General features: G+C 37.3%; 5 protein-coding genes across 8 annotated transcripts; 2 read left to right on the top strand and 3 right to left on the bottom strand.

Moving 5' to 3' along the window:
- Window positions 1-6,099: 6,099 nt before the first annotated feature.
- AP-2sigma (adaptor protein complex 2, sigma subunit) lies at window positions 6,100-7,244 on the bottom strand. Its single transcript, XM_011504303.1, has 4 exons — window positions 7,174-7,244; window positions 6,737-6,886; window positions 6,479-6,652; window positions 6,100-6,402 (listed from the first exon to the last, which is right to left on the bottom strand). The coding sequence occupies exons 1-4, from the start codon at window positions 7,174-7,176 to the stop codon at window positions 6,301-6,303; spliced, it is 429 nt and encodes a 142-aa protein (XP_011502605.1). The 5' UTR covers window positions 7,177-7,244; the 3' UTR covers window positions 6,100-6,300.
- Window positions 7,245-7,824: 580 nt separating this feature from the next.
- Window positions 7,825-9,025, top strand: Trmt61 (tRNA methyltransferase 61). The gene is made up of 4 exons (XM_011504302.1): window positions 7,825-8,183; window positions 8,275-8,547; window positions 8,616-8,785; window positions 8,872-9,025. The coding sequence occupies exons 1-4, from the start codon at window positions 7,829-7,831 to the stop codon at window positions 9,001-9,003; spliced, it is 930 nt and encodes a 309-aa protein (XP_011502604.1). The 5' UTR covers window positions 7,825-7,828; the 3' UTR covers window positions 9,004-9,025.
- Window positions 9,026-9,163: 138 nt separating this feature from the next.
- Window positions 9,164-11,639, bottom strand: LOC105365998 (tubulin gamma-2 chain). The gene is made up of 8 exons (XM_011504300.1): window positions 11,075-11,639; window positions 10,820-10,966; window positions 10,603-10,739; window positions 10,345-10,539; window positions 10,167-10,278; window positions 9,966-10,097; window positions 9,724-9,906; window positions 9,164-9,471 (listed from the first exon to the last, which is right to left on the bottom strand). The coding sequence occupies exons 1-8, from the start codon at window positions 11,417-11,419 to the stop codon at window positions 9,271-9,273; spliced, it is 1,452 nt and encodes a 483-aa protein (XP_011502602.1). The 5' UTR covers window positions 11,420-11,639; the 3' UTR covers window positions 9,164-9,270.
- A 95-nt stretch (window positions 11,640-11,734) lies between these two features.
- On the top strand, window positions 11,735-13,962 carry ATPsyngamma (ATP synthase, gamma subunit). Of its 2 annotated transcripts, none has more exons than XM_011504298.1 (3): window positions 11,735-11,888; window positions 12,611-13,157; window positions 13,259-13,962. In XM_011504298.1, the coding sequence occupies exons 2-3, from the start codon at window positions 12,631-12,633 to the stop codon at window positions 13,623-13,625; spliced, it is 894 nt and encodes a 297-aa protein (XP_011502600.1). In that variant the 5' UTR covers window positions 11,735-11,888; window positions 12,611-12,630; the 3' UTR covers window positions 13,626-13,962. The 2 variants fall into 2 exon arrangements, with proteins under 2 accessions (XP_011502600.1, XP_011502601.1); XM_011504299.1 differs by lacking the exon at window positions 11,735-11,888 and adding an exon at window positions 11,929-11,971.
- Window positions 13,963-14,217: 255 nt separating this feature from the next.
- Window positions 14,218-18,392, bottom strand: TfIIA-L (transcription factor IIA L). 3 transcript variants are annotated; one of them, XM_011504297.1, is made up of 7 exons: window positions 17,874-18,392; window positions 16,361-16,583; window positions 15,791-16,204; window positions 15,444-15,652; window positions 15,194-15,343; window positions 15,022-15,111; window positions 14,218-14,958 (listed from the first exon to the last, which is right to left on the bottom strand). In XM_011504297.1, exons 1-7 carry the CDS (start codon window positions 17,895-17,897, stop codon window positions 14,851-14,853), a joined length of 1,218 nt encoding a protein of 405 aa, XP_011502599.1. In that variant the 5' UTR covers window positions 17,898-18,392; the 3' UTR covers window positions 14,218-14,850. The 3 variants fall into 3 exon arrangements, with proteins under 3 accessions (XP_011502599.1, XP_011502597.1, XP_011502598.1); XM_011504295.1 differs by lacking the exon at window positions 17,874-18,392 and adding an exon at window positions 17,593-17,655 and having other exon boundaries at window positions 15,194-15,361; XM_011504296.1 differs by lacking the exon at window positions 17,874-18,392 and adding an exon at window positions 17,593-17,655.
- Between the last annotated feature and the right edge of the window lie 151 nt (window positions 18,393-18,543).

Genomic DNA, 18,543 nt, shown 5'->3' with positions numbered 1-18,543 from the left:
ACGCGACGCCGTTGAGCGATGGGAGCGTTTGTGCGAAAAGAAATAGCCATTTACGTCGAACGCGGTTAAAGTGGTTAAGAGGATCATCGGAGGTCGCGCGCCCATCATACGAAATTTGGCTCGAGCGCCGCGGGCACGTTTATCCATCCCATTGTCCGTCGATCTCCATCTCCATCTCGATACAATGCAATGAAACAGCGAGAAATCACGGTGGGATAAAGTTTCCGGCGATATATTTTTAAAGTTCGGCGCACAGCCGAGCATGTATCACATTTTATACGATACCATAATAATAAAATAAATGTCTAATAAATAATTATATTTGCTACGATAAGGGTATATTATTCATCGTCGTGATTAATTAATAAAAATATTTCTAATCATCTGGCTCTCGATCAGTCGTAAGTCAATCAGTGTACCTCAGCGCGAATCGTAAATATTACTTTTATTTATTCAACTGATAAATAAATTGATTACGGGTATATAAATTTCTGAATTTTACACTCGCGCGCAACGATGATTTAGTTCCGAATGCCGAAGCCGATAACATGCATCTCGTCCGCCAGCAGAGTCAACATTCCTACATAATTTATCGCATGACATTTTATTTATCGTGAAAATTGGCAAGTTACCGATAGGGAGGCATTTACGACACGGCAGAATAAATTTCTCCGCGGAGTAATGAAGTCATGCATGGCTTTGATAAGGTGGCCGTCGAGCGCCGGGATTTTCAATAATATTGCCAAGTTCCGAATGCGCCTTTAATAGTAAAATTGTTTCTCCGCGTGCGCGCGATAACAAGAAAGGAAAACGAATTAAAAGGTCCGCATCCGTACGCACTCTGCGTGCAAAACGAGAATGATATTATTAAAGACGCCGCGCACCCTCGTAAAAGACAGGCTGAGAGAAATGATCGAGAGGAGAGGAAAGGGTGGGCGTGGAGCGGGGGAGACAGAGGGCAGGCGAAACGAAAATGAGACGGGGGGTGAAGGAGAGGGAGTAAGAGAAAGAGAAGGAGCAAGAGAAAGGGGCGATAGCGGCAGTAACAGCTATTTGTAACCGATGTGTGCTTTGGATCGCGACTCGGATTTTTTCAACCTCTCAGTCCTCCTTCTTCTCTTCCTCGTCCACAAAGAGCCCCTTTACCCCTTCGTCCTTCGTCGTGGACTGCGCCGCCTAATCCGCCCCTGCCCTCTCTCCTATTATCTCGTCGGCCCTGAGACTTTCTTAATTACGGAGAGCGGCAGCTTCCTTCCCTTCAAATCCATCTTCGGCGCATCTTCAGAGGGCGCGCACCCGTTCTCGAGTCATCCTCCATTTGTCGTCTTTTAAGGATTGAGAGCTCAGGGTCCGAGGCATGGCCGACCGGGTCTTTCTCCTCTCGCATTGCGTGCGGCGCGACGCCGTGAGCAGATGTATCCAGGAGCCTAGACAACACGCGCGACTCCAAACGCCATTCGCGGAAGTCGTTCGGTCCTCGCTTCCCCCCTTCTTTTTATTTAATATGCCCGTTCGAGTTTGGACGGGACGTAAAGCCGGAATGTCAGCGGTTTTAGCCACACTTATCCTTCCCTCTACCCTCACCCATCAACCCATCGTAATTCTCGAGATTCTTTTACAATATCACGCGGGCCTCTTGGTCCTCGCAGCGCCTTCCGCACACCTTATTGCCATTTGGGATTGTTCATCTACTTGAATCACCGAGGTGAACGCGCGTGTTATACGTTATTCGCTTCGTTCGAAGGTGACGTGTGAAAATAAATTTCGGATCAATTTATCCGCAAGCATTAATCGGTATTTTGTCAGCTGCGCGCATTCGGACGAGTCGCGAGATGATGATGAACACTCGACTATCGCCCCCACACTCTCGACGCCTTATTGATCTTAGATTCGAGTTTCGCGATTTGGACATTGGGCTTTTCGATCAATGTGTCGGAACAGATTCGAGACGTTTTTTGTTGTTGTTCGATAAACATCAAATATCGTACGTTAAAGCGACCAAGATTGTGGTGGGCGGATGAGCAAAGAAACGAGACGGCGGAGAGTTTTTAACTCAACACGTGCTAATACTAATTAATTATTCCGATAATTCATAATTATTTTACTAACCACCTCCGCCTGCCCCTCCCCCTTTAACCACCTTTATCTCTACTTACGCCAATCCGTACACTCTTTTTCCCACAAAGAGTACATATGTACAAATTCGAATTTAAACATTCGAATTTTAACCGACTGAACGGACCTGAAAAAATAGAGATCGCAAATGTGCTTATCTCACAGCGACAATTCCTCCAACTCGAAATCTATCTTATACACAATGTAAGAGTGACCATATTCACGACTCCATAAAAACTTGTTAATTATTTTGGCGGTTTGTGGATTTTTTTTGGGGAGGGGGCGCTTAACACGACGCATAAGAAAAGTTGGATAGACCTGAAACGATTCAGTGGGAAAATCAGAGCCACTTGGCGATAAGATGATACATCTATCGAGAAAAGCCCTAGATTATTTGGAGGACATATAGCTTTCCCAGAATCGGACGACCACGGTGGCCTTCCATCAAAGCAGCCTCCTATTTAACGAAATAGTGTATCATCGCTGTAGCGCAACACGGCCGACGAACGGGCAACAAGCTGCGTCGATCCCACTTTTCCGGGCTCTTCGCCCTCTTCGGGACGAGGTGCCCGGCTATTACGCGGGTAGAACGCGGACAGTGGATATTATGAGAAAGTGTTAGCTCAAGAGAAGCGCATCGAGGCGAAGCGACGCGCGATATCGACTTGCAGGCTTCGCCGACACTACACAAACCGTTGCGGTGCGCGTTTACCGATAACCCCGCGCATGAGAAGGAAGCGTCGTGCGTACACCGAGCTCGATAACCCCGTGCGCCTGTCTCGCACAGGCACACACGCACACCCTCGCTCGCTCGCTCGCTGTCCGTGTTGACCCATCGCTCGCACTACGGAGAAATACGAGAATAACTCATTCTTAAATGACCGGAGTCCGCGCGCGGGCTATTTAGACGATTGATAAGGTGGTTATCGGCTAGCTTCGATGCGACGCTCGGACGCGCGAGGGATGATTTTTACGAGATAGACCTTATCGCTCTTCACCAAGCTGAGCCCCTTGTTTATTGACTATTGCAACTTTGCGTGCAACAAAAATCATGTGTGTCGCATGTGTGTCTCCGCGCGGGCGTTGAAAGTTACGAGCGTTTCGTTACGCTTCGTTTTAAATTTTTATTATTTATTCCTTGCTTATGATGATAAATGTTAATGTCTCTCAAGATTCGTTATGGTATTCTATAAAAATTTACTTTGGACTCTTGCTTGTATATTTACGTGCTGGTGTACGGGAGGAGATTCAACAACCATCATCTTCTTACGTCACCTGGGATCGTGAATTTTTTTTCGAAACTGATACGCGCAATTGAAAATTCTACCAAATTTATCGCGATTGCTTGCATACGTTGGGCCACGAATTTTCAGATTTTTTTTATCGAAAATTTCATTCACCACTCCCACCGCGCCACCGGCCAATTAGTATTAAATGCTAAATCATTGAAAATTAATTGGACCGGTTTTTTTCGCGATCTCTCCCGAATGTTCTCGGCCGTGCAATTATCGTATTATTAGCGGTGAGAGTATATTTTCATTAATTTTCATTTTCAATTATGCGTTAACTCGGACATGATTGAGGAATAAGATTGATAGTCAATTTTCTGAATAAATCCTCGAATTATTTTTATCAGTCACGTGTGAGACCATATAAGATTTTTTATCCCTTCATAAAAGAATCAGTGAAATTAATTTCATCGCTGAAGGTTTATGAGTTTCATTTTATGATTGATCGACAGGTGTTCATTTATTTAAAGTTCAGGTTGTATAATTTCGACAGTTAACTTATGAGTAAACGTCACACATCATTGCGCGTGTCTCACCTAATTTATATAAATACACTTTTTTTTTCTTTTCTTCAACGACTGTAATATTATTTTATTTACATATTTACTACCATTCAATAATATTGTCTTAGATGTTTTTATCGTGTTTACAAATTATTTTGCTTACCAGTTGTAAATCCCAATAAATATGTTAGCAATTTTAATTATTAAATCGAACGAATAATTTGTTAAACATTTTAAAAAGTTTTAAACTATTTTATTCATTGCAAAATTATAATAATTATAATATTTTTTCAAGCTGTAGTCAATTTATAAATATTAAATAATTTGCTGAATTGTTCATTTTACTTATTATAGCTTCAATTACTACTACTACTACTACTACTACTACTACTACTACTACTACTACTACTACTACTTAATGTTAATTATAAAGTGAAATTAATTAAATAATATCCAATTCAATCGCAATCGAAATCTCACTGCTTTAGAGGACTCACACTTCTTATAAATTAAAAAACATTGTTTAATTAAAAGGATATTTATTCTTGATATAAAATTTTAAGTTGAAATATAGTCCGGATAAAGCTATTCGTAATCAATTTCCTGTAGATTATAAATTTGTTTTTATAAAAATGTGTCGATCCAGTCTATTTACAAAAATTATCAGTCAGTTTTTTTTATAGCCGACAATTACATATTTAAGCCTATCTATAAAGAGCACAAATATAAAGCTTGTGGCTATGAATATATTGCGATCAACATCCTCAATCGCAGGGACGTTTGATAATTAATTAAAATTTTGTTTAAAAAAAAAAGAAAGATTTATGTTAAGATTAACATACCTACGTGTGACCGACTATTTCTTCACGAATATTCAGTGCCTACTTCGATGCCCCCCCCCCTCATCCAATCCCACTTATTTACTAATTCAATCGTCGGGTAAAACACAATTTAAAGTAACTTTCAAAAAGGTCAAAGTTACATTCTACGTTTCGTCGTAGGCGTTTCAATGAGCTTAGGGGCTACACTAATCGCCATAAAATTTTCTATATCAAATGTTGAAGTTACCATGTACATTGATAAAGAGCTCTTGTGTTTTCAACCACAAGATTATTTAATGAGGCTGATAGACAAGTGTAAAAAATTTGGAAATTTCGTTTCCATAAAGTTTTGAAGAATGATTTAACCGAGTAATCGGTATACAAATTCAGTGAATTATATTTACTGTTATATACGTTTATGGCTGTACTAAACTACATAATCATAGACCTCATTTATCAAAAATTTATCTCATAATTTATTAGAGGAATAAAAATAATTTACAACAAGAAATCTGCTATTATAAATCTGATTACAATGCAAATATAAATAATGGGGAGACGAGAAAAGTACCGTAGGATCGTTTAATTAGAGATTAGTTGTAAATCATCGTGCCGAACGATCGGTTATCGACGATTGATAAAACTTCTTTTAAAAAGGTATTTTTCAAATATTCTTTTATTTACGCTAAAGTAGTTGTAATTTATTAGTTAAAACAACAATAAGACTTTGTTTACGCCAATAATATTACGATTGATCGTTTGAATAAATATTGTTGTTATTAAAATTCTTATATTTTTAAAGTATCAGGCATTGGCAATTGAAAACGTCACAGAACTAACAGAAATATGTTAGAAAATTTCATTTCCGCTTATGTATAAAAAAAAACTTATACGTACGTCATATGCTTCTTGTTAGATTATGATTGTCTTCGAGGCGCGTTCAGGGCCACCAACTGAATTCCATGAAAACATATAGTTACGTATAATCGGTAAAATCATTATTTGCTAATTTAACTTCGGTTTTCAATACGACGATTATAATTCGATGATTCGCGCACGAATTATCTTCACCGACGGTTTTAACCACCCAATTATAATTAATATATTCGTACAACCACTAATTAATTGCGTAGCTACATTTATGTTAAAAAATCTTCGGAGAACGGCGTCAAGTGTCTACATCTATCGGCTTTACGAATAACTTAAAAAATGTCGATAACAGCCGATAATTATATTATTGCCGATATTGTCGATTATTAGTTTCGTACTGCTGCATATTTAATGTTTTAGATTATTAGCTTGAAAAGAGAGCCGAAGTAAAAATAATAACGAGAAATGTAAAATAACAAAAGTCTTATCAATGCGTTTGACATTTATTAAAGAAAAGTTATACATATATATATCTTTAAAAATTATTTAGATACAACAATTGGTGTCGTAAATGTAATGATTTACTTTGATCTTATATAAATAAATACTTTTATATAGTTTTGTTAGATCCATGGAATAAGTCTCACTTCAGAAACAATGGTTTGGTTGTTTTTTTTTCTCTCTCTTTTTAAATTTATACATCTATTCTAAAGAATTTAACATTAATAATTGCTTTAGAACTTTGGTTTGACTGGTTTCTCTAATTTCTCCTGCCAAAAACATCTCATCTACAACTGTATAAACCTGCAAAAATATCAAGCAAAGTCCTTTAATTTTACAGTAGAAGTTCATTCTGTACTTTATCAGATAAATTTATTACCTTATAAAAGTTGAACACCAAATCTAATTCACAAACATTATGGAAATATTCATTCAATACCTCAACAAAATTATGTATTCCCTCTAAATAGCATAAGTTATTATCGTTCACATCGACGCATATACAAAAGTAAAGACCAGCATAGCGCCTATATACAATCTTAAAATTTCTAAACTAAACAATAAAACACACGACTATTATTTAAAGGGTATTTTTAATTTTTATGGAATAATCTGAAGCAATTGAAATCATACTAACCTCGACAAAGTTTGTATGCTTAGCGTCTCTAACTGTTACAATTGCATGTACTTCTTCAATCAATTTTTGTTTTTCGTCATCATCAAAATTCATGTACCATTTAGCTAATCTTGTCTTTCCTGCTCTGTTTTGAATTAGAATGAAACGAATCTGTTTTAAATTGGAACGAAACAAAATGTTTAATGCTTAGTTAGGATTAGAGTTATAGCTATAAACATTATAGTTGTAAACAACAGATTAAATAAAATAGACAAGCTTGTTCGATCGAAGCATTAAAATTTCTTCGTTTACACTTATATCAATTCATTATACATATCTATTTTGAAAAAGAAACAACTAAGTACTTTAATATTTAGTAACACTTTAGATATGTATAAAGCAGCTATAGTTCAGTGAATGAAAATTTTTGGCCATAAATGTTGATATATTAAGCTTACCATTATTAATTTAATTTATGGAATTTTGCCAGGAACGTTCTAATTTAGTTTCTCATGGATCGACTTTAATACGAGACAAATTCCGCCCCTCTGCCAAATGCCAGTTTAACAATGTATCTTGATAGATTGTCGGCGTAAATGACTATATACATTTATGTACACGTACGCACACACTCGCGCACACAAAATCAAGCATGCAATTTACGTACACACGCAAGTGCGCGTACCTTCGATTATTATATTTCGATTTGGGTCGATTGTTGCGCAGACGTACAAAAATGCGCGCGCACTTAATCCGTACATGTTTACATTCTTTGTTCCTTGCCATTTAAATCGGCATCGATTTAATTAAAAATTTACATTACACGTTAATCAATCATATAATTAATTATAATAACCACTTTAATGCGAAGAAATTGATTCAATAGTTAGATTAAATTTTTATATACCAATTATAAAGATATTTGATTAGGTTATGTTTACGTTGTGATTGACGTTTGATAGACGAGGTTCCTTCCACGTGTGATGATTTGGCGTTGTACTATGCGATGAACCATATCCGTTCCAGTTTATTCTGAGGGATGTTAATTTAAAAGGCATTCTATAAGTAGTATAAAATATTATTAAAATTAATGAAGTTATAAATTATAACAATATGAGCTTTAAAAATAATAAAGAATTTATTGAGATCGGGGATGTAGTAACTTTGTATATAAATCCGAATAATATGCATCAAATAGAGGTGAAAGATAAAATAGTGAATAAAAAAGGTGAATTAGTGGATAATGTTTTTCAAACAACTTATGGGGCTTTGAAAGTTTTATCCCTCGTGGGAATCAGGTATGGCTCGAAAGTTGATCTTTCAAGAGGTTGGGCGTATGTTTTACAACCAACTCCAGAATTATGGACTTTGACTCTTCCACATCGGACACAAATTATTTACACACCTGATATAAGTTTGATAATTTATCTTTTGGATTTAGTACCTGGAAGTATTGTGATTGAAACAGGTTTTCATTTAACTTTGATACAAACGTTTGCATTTATATTTTAGTCATCACATTTATCTGTAAAATTAATTCAATAATAATTTTAAATTAGGAACTGGTAGCGCATCACTGTCTCATGCCTTAATAAGAACTGTAAGGCCAAATGGGCACTTGCATACGTTTGATTTTCATGAACAACGTGTAGTATTAGCCCAAGAAGAATTTAAAAATCATGGTATAGACGAGTTTGTTACCGTAAAACATAGAGATGTTTGCACGGAAGGTTTTGGTGATGAACTTGACGATATGGTTGATGCAGTATTTCTAGATTTACCTCATCCATGGTTAACCATTGATTTTGCTATCAAGTCATTAAAAAGAAAAGGTAATTACATTCTTTTTTGTCATTGTTTTAATAATTTTGTATAGTAAAATAATTTAAAATTTGTCTAGGTGGAAAGTTGTGTTCATTCTCCCCCTGTATCGAGCAAGTTCAAAGAACATGTGCAAAATTATCATCAATGGGATTCATATCAATAGAAACCTACGAATGTTTACAAAGGGAATTGACAGTTCAACAAAAAAATTTGTCTGTATTAAATTTGGCATATTTGAGGGATAAGGTCTGTCAAATTTTCTTATTTTTTGAATTAAAACAATAATAATGCAAGTCCAACTTAGGCGAAACGAAAATTTTTGCTTCTTTCAGACTGCTGAAAATGTAACAAAATTTGATGAACCTTCTAAGTTAACAACTGTTTCACATCCATCGTCAACTCCAGGACATACTGGATTTATAACTATTGCGATTCTCCCGCCGGAATGTATTGATGAAAGATAATATTAATAAGTACTTTATTTTTAATTGAAATAAAATCAATAGAATTTTTATTATTAAAAATGTTTAAGAGGTATAAGTTATTTACAGATAATCTAAATTTTTAATTGATTTGTTATTTGCAATAAATTTTATACAAAATTATTAATAAAATAATTCTTCCTTAATATCTAAAGAAATAAATGTCATGGACGTATAATAGAAGAAAAACAGAATCATAAAGATTTACAGTAAACAAATTATATGGAGTATTGTTCGATATAAATAATTTTAATCTGCTTTACTTGGGCTCCATGTTAAATAATCTGATCTTGTCGCAGCTTGATATTCTTTTACTAAATAATCTACAACTTCTCGTGAGTTATCCAGCTCATCAAGATTATCTTCAAACATTTTTTCTTTTCTAAATTGTTCTAAGAAAGCCTCTCTTTTTCTAAGTTTATCGTACTGTTGTAGAGCTCTATCAAATAGCTAAAAAATTAAATTACAAATAAGTAATTAGAGACGAATTGAACTCCTTTTGTCTTTTCAATGATAGAACTAGCACATTTTAAGTAACTTTAATAGCTTTCAGATATTGTGATATGCATGTTAAGTCGTACATATAATGCCATGTATTCCAAATATCGTTAGTAAATATTAAATAAAAACGTATTTTTAAAGTTTCATTTATGAAACGTTTGGTGGATATTTAAGTTTATGAAAAGCTTTAGGGCTACTAACCGAAGAAATATTCGTATGATTGGCTAACATAAGGCCTGATACACGGTGAGTGCTTTGAATGTACGGAGATTTTCTTGACAGGGCAACTTGAATGCTGGCTGGTCCCCATGGAATAAATTGAGCAAGTTTTCTTTCCCTTATTCTTTGTAAAGATTTGTGTACTTGCGTTGGATCCACTTCACCCTGTAAGTTAATAAATAGCGTAAGTAGATATCGCAGTTTAAAAGATCGATCGATCTTACTTGAATTATATTTAATATGGAAATATAGCAATGCGCTGCATTTCTATCCAATGCTGTAGAAACCATCATATTTTTTGGTTGTAATAAGCGACGCATAACATCCAATACCGATGTTTTTCGAACGGACGCGCCCTGTTGCAAATGTAAGTGGAAATAAAATTTAAAATGAATCTTTTATTCTGAATTCCGTAAATGCGTTACCTCTTGATCTGTGGTAAGGGGTGTATAACCCGTCATTAGAAAATGTAATCTCGGCGTTGGAATTAACGGTGCAATTAATCCAACCAAATCGTTATTCATGTACGATGGATATCTAGATTTTCAAAGCCATAAAGTAAACAATGATGTACAAATGGAAATGGAATATAAATATATTTACCTAAGAGTTGTGGTGCTCACTGACATAATTGTTGAGACCAGCTTATTAATTTGAGTAAAGCTGGGATTTTGAATGTGCAATCTATCGGAAGCTATTCTATTTAATGCAGTATTATCAAGAACTACAACACAATCTGCACATTGCGTTAATCTCTTAAGCGTTAACAATGAATTGTAAGGTTGTACAACGACATCGCTAAAATTTTATTTGTATTTGATTAGAAAGGCTCATCGGTCGCTTGAAATTGTAATAGCCTACCTTATTTCATCTTGATTTGGAAATACGCTGTAGGTTTCAATTAATTTCTTAGGGAATCTATCAGCTAAAGATTCTAACATGAACGATCCCATACCGGATCCAGTACCACCGGCTATAGAATGGCACAAGACAAAGCCCTGCAAACAGTAAAAATTCAAATTAAAACTTTACAAATTCCGTCAATGAGTCAATAGTAAATTGACAAACTTCCATATACCTCGAGGCTGTCGCTTCCATCCGCTTCTCTGTCAAGAATATCGAATATTTCTTCTTGCAATTTTTCTCCTTGATGGTAGCCAGATGCCCAATTATTTCCAGCACCACCGCCATGTTTAGATAAATAAATATTTTCAGGATTATACAGCTAAAAATCGAGAATGGATTTTAAGAAAAATTAAAAAAAAAAAAGAGAGAACAAATTCAATGTCACCTTCGCTTGCATACAATAGTAAATTAAATTTATACGAAAAACCTTTGAATACGGAGAATTCATAATGGTATGAATAACTCTGGGCTCCAAGTCCAGCAGCACGGCTCGAGGTATGTAATGTTCATCGTCGGATTGATAGAAAAAAACGTCCTTTCTGTCAGTCCCTTCTGTAGCGTAATCTTCTAAAATCCCTTCCGGGCTTATACCATGTTCCGCGCAAAGCCTCTTCCAAAACTCAAAGCCAACTGAAAGCGGAAGCAAGTGCGTCGGGTTGGTGACCGAGAGCGAATTAGAAAAATCAAACAGACTAATTAATGCCATTAAAAATAAAAGCTTACTTTGGTTGCCACACTGGCCCAATTGCAGGGTTATCATTTCGCACGGCATCTTGCTCTAATACGCCCTTAAACGTCAGCCGAAGAAACGGAGGAAACAAGCCCTTGTGCAACTTCGATTACGCAACGCGGCTCCTTAGCATTTGGATGAAAATGAAGAATTCGTTAAGCACAACGGCACAACGTCGCTCTTAGCCGGTGGCCATCATCGTCGTCCCCTTCGAACCGCTGAGCTCTAAAGCCCCAAATAAATACACGGAGTGCGCGCGCAAAACAGATGAAACTGACGGCGAAGGCGCCTCTAAGGGCCTCGGCTCCGTCGATAAGGCATCGTATCTACATACCGACAGCAGACTCGGGACTTACGCCGTCGTTGGCCGATTCCTCCTCTCTTGTTCGTTGTGATCGGACCGACGTACGAATTATTCCGAGCTCCGGTTCCATTTCGTGCATGTTGGATCGAGATAGTGGCCAGTAGGAGTACTTTGCGAGATTTTCGCCCTTTTCTGCTGAATACTCTTGTAAGTACAATTAGTGACGCGTGTAGTCGTCATCTGAGGTAATTGTGTGTATGGATAATTCGATCGTCAAGGCATCAACCAAGGCAAGTCGTATGAATTGTTGCTCCTATGATTACATAAAAGCAACCATAACTGCTACTGTCGCCCTACTCTAGCTTTTAAAAATCGTCTATTTACTACATTTCACCCCTCCCGCCACCATTATTCGATTGTTGTTGTTGTTCCATTTCATTATTATTTGCGTATGTAATGTTTGGCCGTATAATTTCCTGAGATCATTTGCCGACCGGCCAGTCGTGGTCCTTGGTAATTTGGTGCAAATTTCCATCTCGTAGAGTTTCAACAATTATCGCCGTATTTTTTATTTGCCGATGAGCCACCAATTATTTACTTTGTTATTTAATCAGTTTAATGCTAGTGGCAGCGATATGCTGACAGTGTACAGTTCATTACTAACAAACGATAGCAGAAGTCTAATCTCAATGATCGTTGTATGATTATTATATTACAATGAAATTTTAATAGAGTCTTAAGGATTTAAAAAACTTAAATTTTTGTTTTCAATCGAATTCCAGTGATTTTAAGTGAATTAGTTAATTGCCTTTTTTTTAGAAACGGTTGGATTTTCAAAGAAATTTGAACAATGTAGATGAAATTATTGTTTAGCATTTTAATTTGATAATTTGTTTGAGGTAATTTGAAAACGAAATTTGTTTTTATAGGTATAGATTAAGCGGCCACCATGCTTTGTCAAGGAATAAAATTTTTAACTCTAACTGCTGCTCAGCAACAACAGACGCAGCAGCGGGGTATGGCAACGTTAAAATCAATTTCCATTCGTCTAAAGTCTGTTAAGAATATCCAGAAAATTACACAATCCATGAAGATGGTGTCCGCAGCCAAGTACAACAGAGCTGAAAGGGATTTAAAGCAAGCTAAGCCTCTGGGACAGGGATCTAAGATTTTTTATGAACAGGCTGAAGTAACGCCTGTCGAAGGAGATACAAATAAGCTGATGGTAGCAGTAACGAGCGACCGAGGGCTGTGTGGTGCAGTACACACTGGTATTTCGAGAAATATTCGTGATACGCTCCTAGCTAATGCTAGCGAACGCGAGAACACAAAAATTGTATGCATAGGAGAGAAGTCTCGTGCTATTCTTCAGCGTTTGTTTGCAAAAAATATTCTCTTTGTTGCTACGGAAGTGGGTCGTAAGCCTCCGACATTTAATGATGCTGCCAAAATTACCATTGAGCTTATGAATAGTGGGTAAGTGTTTTCAATATCAAGTAGTACGATACTTGAAGCAATCATTTAAAATTACTTTCGAGACTCTTAATTTTTGTTAATTAAAATAAAATTGGTTTCAGCTATTCGTTTGGATCTGGTAAAATTATCTTCAATAGGTTTAGATCGGTTGTATCTTACGTTATTGACGAGTTACCACTATACAGTAAACAATCTGTCACTAGCGCTTCTAAAATCTCCCTTTACGATTCACTGGATAACGACGTCATTCAAAGCTACCTCGAGTTCTCCTTGGCTTCTATGCTGTTCTACTCGATGAAAGAGGGAGCATGCAGCGAACAATCTAGCAGAATGACAGCCATGGATAATGCGAGCAAGAATGCTGGAGAGATGATTGATTCGCTCACATTAACATTTAACCGTACTCGACAAGCCGTCATCACTAGAGAGCTTATTGAAATCATTTCTGGAGCCGCTGCTTTGGAATAAGAAATTTAAAAGCAATTTTTTCATTAGAAGATCATCGTTAGAATGTAAAGGCTGTTCAGATTTTATTGCACTCCAGGAAATGTGAACTCCAAAAATGAAACGTAAAATTCAATATTTGTAATTATTTTGTCGTTTATTTTCATGAAAAATAAAGGATAAAAATAACTCATGTTATGATAATAACAATATAAGACACATTTATTTATCAGATATTTGCACAACTCTCAAAACGCCTATTTTTTTCATTCCCTCGATAAATCATGTATGTACACTCACATTCATTACATTCTCTGCGAGATAAAAATTGAGATTAATATAATGTATATATAAAGCTAAATTTTTGTATTTGTTTAAATGGAAACTTTTTCCCGTCCACCGTGTCACTAAGAAAACAAATTACGGAATTCACGAATTCGAAAAATTTCAAAACTAACGAAGGCACTTGTGCCCTTGAACGTTGATTGTTACAAATATCGAACTTTTATATGGTAATTTTAGATTGACAATACAAAAAATGAAAGTTTTAGTCCGGTGAAACAATTTAAGGATTTAAAATTTTAAATTTGTTCATAATACATATTGTTATTAATATTTACAAACGTAATTATAGTTAATTAAAATCTTTAAATTGTTGTAAAATCATTATCTGCCAAGTTTGGTTCAATATGCACTTACAATTATTCACTTTTCTCACAATAAACAATGAAATTTCCAAAAAAAAAAAAACCCAGCAAAAAAAGAGCATAATCCTAGTTATTTTTTTCAAGTTTGACACTTTTTTCGTATTCTTATAAGCAATGATTCTGCACGTTCATTTTATCGCTTTGAATTTAAAAGTTGTTTTCTAATTTTTCACATTCTTTGATTTGGGCAATTTTTAAATTAAAAGTTCCAAGTCGTCCACGTGACTGCCATTATAATTTATGTTAAATGTACCTTTAGACAAACAAAATAAGAGAATTTTTTCGAATTAAGAAAATCGGCTCACATCCACTGATTAGAAAAATCAACATTAATTGTTTTTAATTAATTACTAAATACATGTTCTTTGCACGCCATTAAATAACAAATTAATTCAAAATCATAGGTTCTTTTCATAGTATGATCACCAAAATAAACTCGCGAATGTGTAGTTCAGAAACAGCGAAGCTGTTTTTCAGTCCATTATTTCCAGCAGTAATCGATTACAAAATATTTCTTAATATCGACACTGCGTCGTATGTTTTCACCATTCAGCATCGCCATTGGCTTTTTGAAAAACGAAGTCCTTACCACTTAAGTTCATAATGCCATCTTTTAAATAAAACTTCCACTTATTTCGGCTCCTCGTGATCTATAAATATTACATTGAAATATTAGTATATCATTGTAATCGCTTAATTATGCAATGCTTTACCTTATCGTATTGACAGACTACTACATTATCAGTATCAAAAAGGTCTGTGGGATCATCGTCTGTTACATCATCCTCAGAATTTAAAGGTTCCTATATACAAGATAATTATATTTTAGGCACTGAATAAGCAATTAGTAGAATAGTAGGAGTATCATATAGGCGAACAACTAACTTCTTCTCTTGCGCCAGAGTCGTCGTTTTCTTCTTCCTCTTTCTCCTCGTCAAGATCCTCATCGTCATCATTTTCTTCTTCCTCTTCATCGTCATCCTCGTCGGACGAATCTCCCACAGCTCCATCCAGTTGAGCAATATTCCCTTGTTGCTGAAACCCAGAGATAATCTATTAGGACAAGTTGTCATGATTTAATTATCCGTTTCAAAATTATTTTGTAAATATGATTAGAATACAATTGATATCGTACCTGCCCTTGGATGAGTTGCTGTTGCATGATGTTATTGGCACCTTGAGGCACAACGTGCACCGGATGGGGAACTGGGACGGGTGTGAAACCGGGTAAGCCTTCGAACGTTGAGTTGACATGCTGTTGCAGTAAGGATGTTGCAAATGGTACGGGTAAAGCTATTGCTGCTGTAATGATTGGTCCGGTGAAAATTGCATGCAATTGATTTCCTGCAAGAATCATTTAGTCATTCCTTATGATAGGCGTACGATGAAACCGGATTGGTTGCTTTTCCAATATCGTGCAAAGATGGGGAAATTTTTAATTAACAACGGCGAAAGAGGAAGAGCCAGATATTTCTACACTACCTTGGATCGCAGAAGCTGGAACGTGAACGTTTATTAATCGTTCGGGCAGATTCCCATGAATGGGCAGTTTGATTTGTATCGACACTTGTCGATCTGTTATTGCTGCAGCTGGCTGATTCATAATCTGCTGTTGCTGCTGAGGAATGGACTGATGCTGCGCTATCTGCTGAACTTGTTGAACTGGCATACTTTGCATATGCTGAATGTGTTGTACTTGCTGTTGTTGATTTTGGGATTGCTGTAGCTGAGATTGTTGGGGCCGAGCTTGCGGTTGAGGTGATTGTATATGCGTTGACTGAGGCTGAGATGACTGCTGCTGAATTTGAGGTTGATTGGCTGGTGACTCTTGAATTTGTGATTGAGCTTGAGGTTGTATGTTGGCTTGCGCATTGGTTATGTTAGTGTTTGTATTTCCTAAACGATAGAATTAGCTCGTTAGACATCATTTTTCAAACACTTTTAACGAATAGCATAAAATTCTGAATATTTGGACATTTAGACGTTTAGAATAAAGCGATGGAAATTAAGGAATGGCAATGCAAGCGTTAGACATAATAAATAGTTTCTTACTTTTGGAACCACCCTTACTCGACGAGCTATTCTTAAATGCATTTAATTGAGGAGGCTGTGGCTCCGGAGGATCAGGATTCAATTCTACTGCTTTACTCGACATTAACTTTGTTTCCCATATTTGTTTCAATTCCTGAAGCACTTGCTCGTCTACACCCTCATCCAAAAAAGCCTCACGAACTCCAGCTATGACATCTTCTATGACGGTGTTGTACAATTTCAACTAAAATCAATCGTCAATTATAGAGAAATTAATAAATTAGCTATCGCAATGAAATTGAATTAAATTTAATAATTCATTCTAGGGTAAGATCAACTTGTCGGCTTAGTTTACAAATCAAACGTTTTCAGCTAGTCGTGCCAAGGCAATAATAAAAATAGAGCTCCATGGTTATGTATTAATGTATTCGATGCAAATTATCATAGGTCACTAAAACTGTCAAGCTGGATGGATAACAAATAGACTCGATGCCATAAAACAGTTTACTCATCCAGCTGAATGGTTAATTAGAAGTAAATCAAATATAAAAATGGTAATTAGAAGTGCAAAATTAGGAGGACCAAACCAGCAATTCTTGTAAACCATGATATTGATGCGATGGCCAGTGAGGACGTCTTAGACTATATAAAAAATAAAATAAAGTTAGACGACTCATAAGCCATATGTCTTGATAAAGATGAGTGACACTTGAAGCCAAAGAGCAGCTGGATTATGAGTAACGATTGAACGGGCGAATGGGCGCATTGATAAAGGATTGCGGTGAAGGGAGAGGGGCCGGATCCTCTCAGGATAATAACGACGATGAAAAAACAAACTAAAAAATACGGGTGTAAAACATAAAATAGAAAACAATGTATCGATCAGATAAGTCATCGGCAACAGCAACAGCAGCAGTAACAGCAGGAACAACAGCAACAACAGCAGCAACAGCAGCAGCAGCAGCAACAGCGGCGGCGGCGGTGACGGCGATGGTGACGGCGGCGGCGGTCTAAGTGGCACTCGGTAGTAATTCCGAGCGAGCACGACTCGTTCGTTAAATGCAAAAGTTATAAGACAGAAAAAGGCCAAATGCCCTTTTCTGGCCCTGAATTTTCAAACGCCGCGTATCGTGTTTAAATTTAACCAAGATTTACTCCACTCGTCGTAAGCCCTCGGATACATGAAAACGAATATAACGTTGAGCGCGCGAACGGCATGAGATTTGTAATAATGTTTGAAGAAAATGAGCTACATTATTGCGATAAGGCCACAATTGTTTTCGTCGAATCGTGGCGTGCATATGTAGGTTGGTGCGTGCGGAACACATTCACGACACACGCACATCTTCATCAAGGAGGAAATAAATGATCATCTCGTGCTTTTCTCGAGGGTTTGGGTTACGGCGATAACGGCGATAACGGCGACGGCGGTGGCGGTGGCGGTGGTGGTGGCGGTGGCGACGACGACGACGACGACGACGACGGGGACGATGGCGAGGAGGAAGGTCGGTCGGCTTTGCATTAGACTACTCACCACGCTGGTTTGACTGAGGGCCATATTGCCGACAATGGAAAATTATCAGCTCTGCCGTCGATCCTCGGAGCGCAATAACGTCAGCAGAGTGTATTACAACTATTTTCCTCTGTCTCTCGAGTCTCAGCTCTCGACACTCTCGATGGACGTACGGACGCGTGTTCGCCGCTCCGTCGTCAAAACGAGAGGAAGAGAGAACGAGACAGAGAGAGAGAGAGAGAGAGAGAGAGAGAAATACGAAGAGAGGGATGGATGGACGGACGGACGTACGACGAGCAGGTACTGGTGCACGGGAGGGAAGACGGGCAGAAGAGAAGAGGAAAGGGTGCGCGCTAGAGATGCTCCGAGAGAGAGAGCCCGCCGTGTCTCTCTCGCCGCGACTCACGAGCTCTCTTTTATACTTTCCCGAAGGCTCCCATACTACCAGAAGTCTACTCAATAGGTATACAAAAGAGCGGCGCCTTCTCCGCTGCACAGTGCACACGCGCCGACTCCCTGTGACTCACACACGCGTCCCTTCGTCTCTATGTATGCGAAGCGACGAACGTGGCAGCCGCCAGAGCCGGAGAGGGGCTACGGGTTCGTCGGGGCCAAGAGGGTGGCGATCTAGGCGGCGACGGCGGCGGCGATGTCGGCGGTAGCGGGGCAAAAGAAGGGACGCCCGCTCTTC

Source organism: Ceratosolen solmsi, unplaced genomic scaffold (genome assembly GCF_000503995.2).
Source record: "Ceratosolen solmsi marchali unplaced genomic scaffold, CerSol_1.0 scaffold25, whole genome shotgun sequence".
Taxonomy (NCBI): Eukaryota; Metazoa; Arthropoda; class Insecta; order Hymenoptera; family Agaonidae; genus Ceratosolen; species Ceratosolen solmsi.
This window is presented reverse-complemented; position numbering and strand designations above follow the sequence as displayed.

Excerpts from the sequence above, each read along its gene's own strand:
- AP-2sigma (XM_011504303.1), bottom strand. Across the intron at positions 6,653-6,736 it reads AGCATACAAACTTTGTCGAG|TTTAGAAATTTTAAGATTGT; the intron begins GTTAGTATGATT and ends TTTATTGTTTAG. Across the intron at positions 6,403-6,478 it reads TGGTGTTCAACTTTTATAAG|GTTTATACAGTTGTAGATGA; the intron begins GTAATAAATTTA and ends ATATTTTTGCAG.
- Trmt61 (XM_011504302.1), top strand. The coding sequence starts at position 7,829 with ATGAGCTTTAAAAATAATAAAGAATTTATTGAGATCGGGGATGTAGTA. Across the intron at positions 8,184-8,274 it reads AAGTATTGTGATTGAAACAG|GAACTGGTAGCGCATCACTG; the intron begins GTTTTCATTTAA and ends ATTTTAAATTAG. Across the intron at positions 8,548-8,615 it reads CAAGTCATTAAAAAGAAAAG|GTGGAAAGTTGTGTTCATTC; the intron begins GTAATTACATTC and ends AAATTTGTCTAG.
- LOC105365998 (XM_011504300.1), bottom strand. The coding sequence starts at position 11,419 with ATGCCGTGCGAAATGATAACCCTGCAATTGGGCCAGTGTGGCAACCAA. Across the intron at positions 10,967-11,074 it reads TGAATTCTCCGTATTCAAAG|CTGTATAATCCTGAAAATAT; the intron begins GTTTTTCGTATA and ends CTCGATTTTTAG. Across the intron at positions 10,279-10,344 it reads GTGAGCACCACAACTCTTAG|ATATCCATCGTACATGAATA; the intron begins GTAAATATATTT and ends TTGAAAATCTAG.
- ATPsyngamma (XM_011504298.1), top strand. The coding sequence starts at position 12,631 with ATGCTTTGTCAAGGAATAAAATTTTTAACTCTAACTGCTGCTCAGCAA. Across the intron at positions 13,158-13,258 it reads ATTGAGCTTATGAATAGTGG|CTATTCGTTTGGATCTGGTA; the intron begins GTAAGTGTTTTC and ends AATTGGTTTCAG.
- TfIIA-L (XM_011504295.1), bottom strand. The coding sequence starts at position 17,640 with ATGCACGCCACGATTCGACGAAAACAATTGTGGCCTTATCGCAATAAT. Across the intron at positions 16,205-16,360 it reads GAGTAAGGGTGGTTCCAAAA|GAAATACAAACACTAACATA; the intron begins GTAAGAAACTAT and ends TCTATCGTTTAG. Across the intron at positions 14,959-15,021 it reads TAGTCTGTCAATACGATAAG|ATCACGAGGAGCCGAAATAA; the intron begins GTAAAGCATTGC and ends TAATATTTATAG.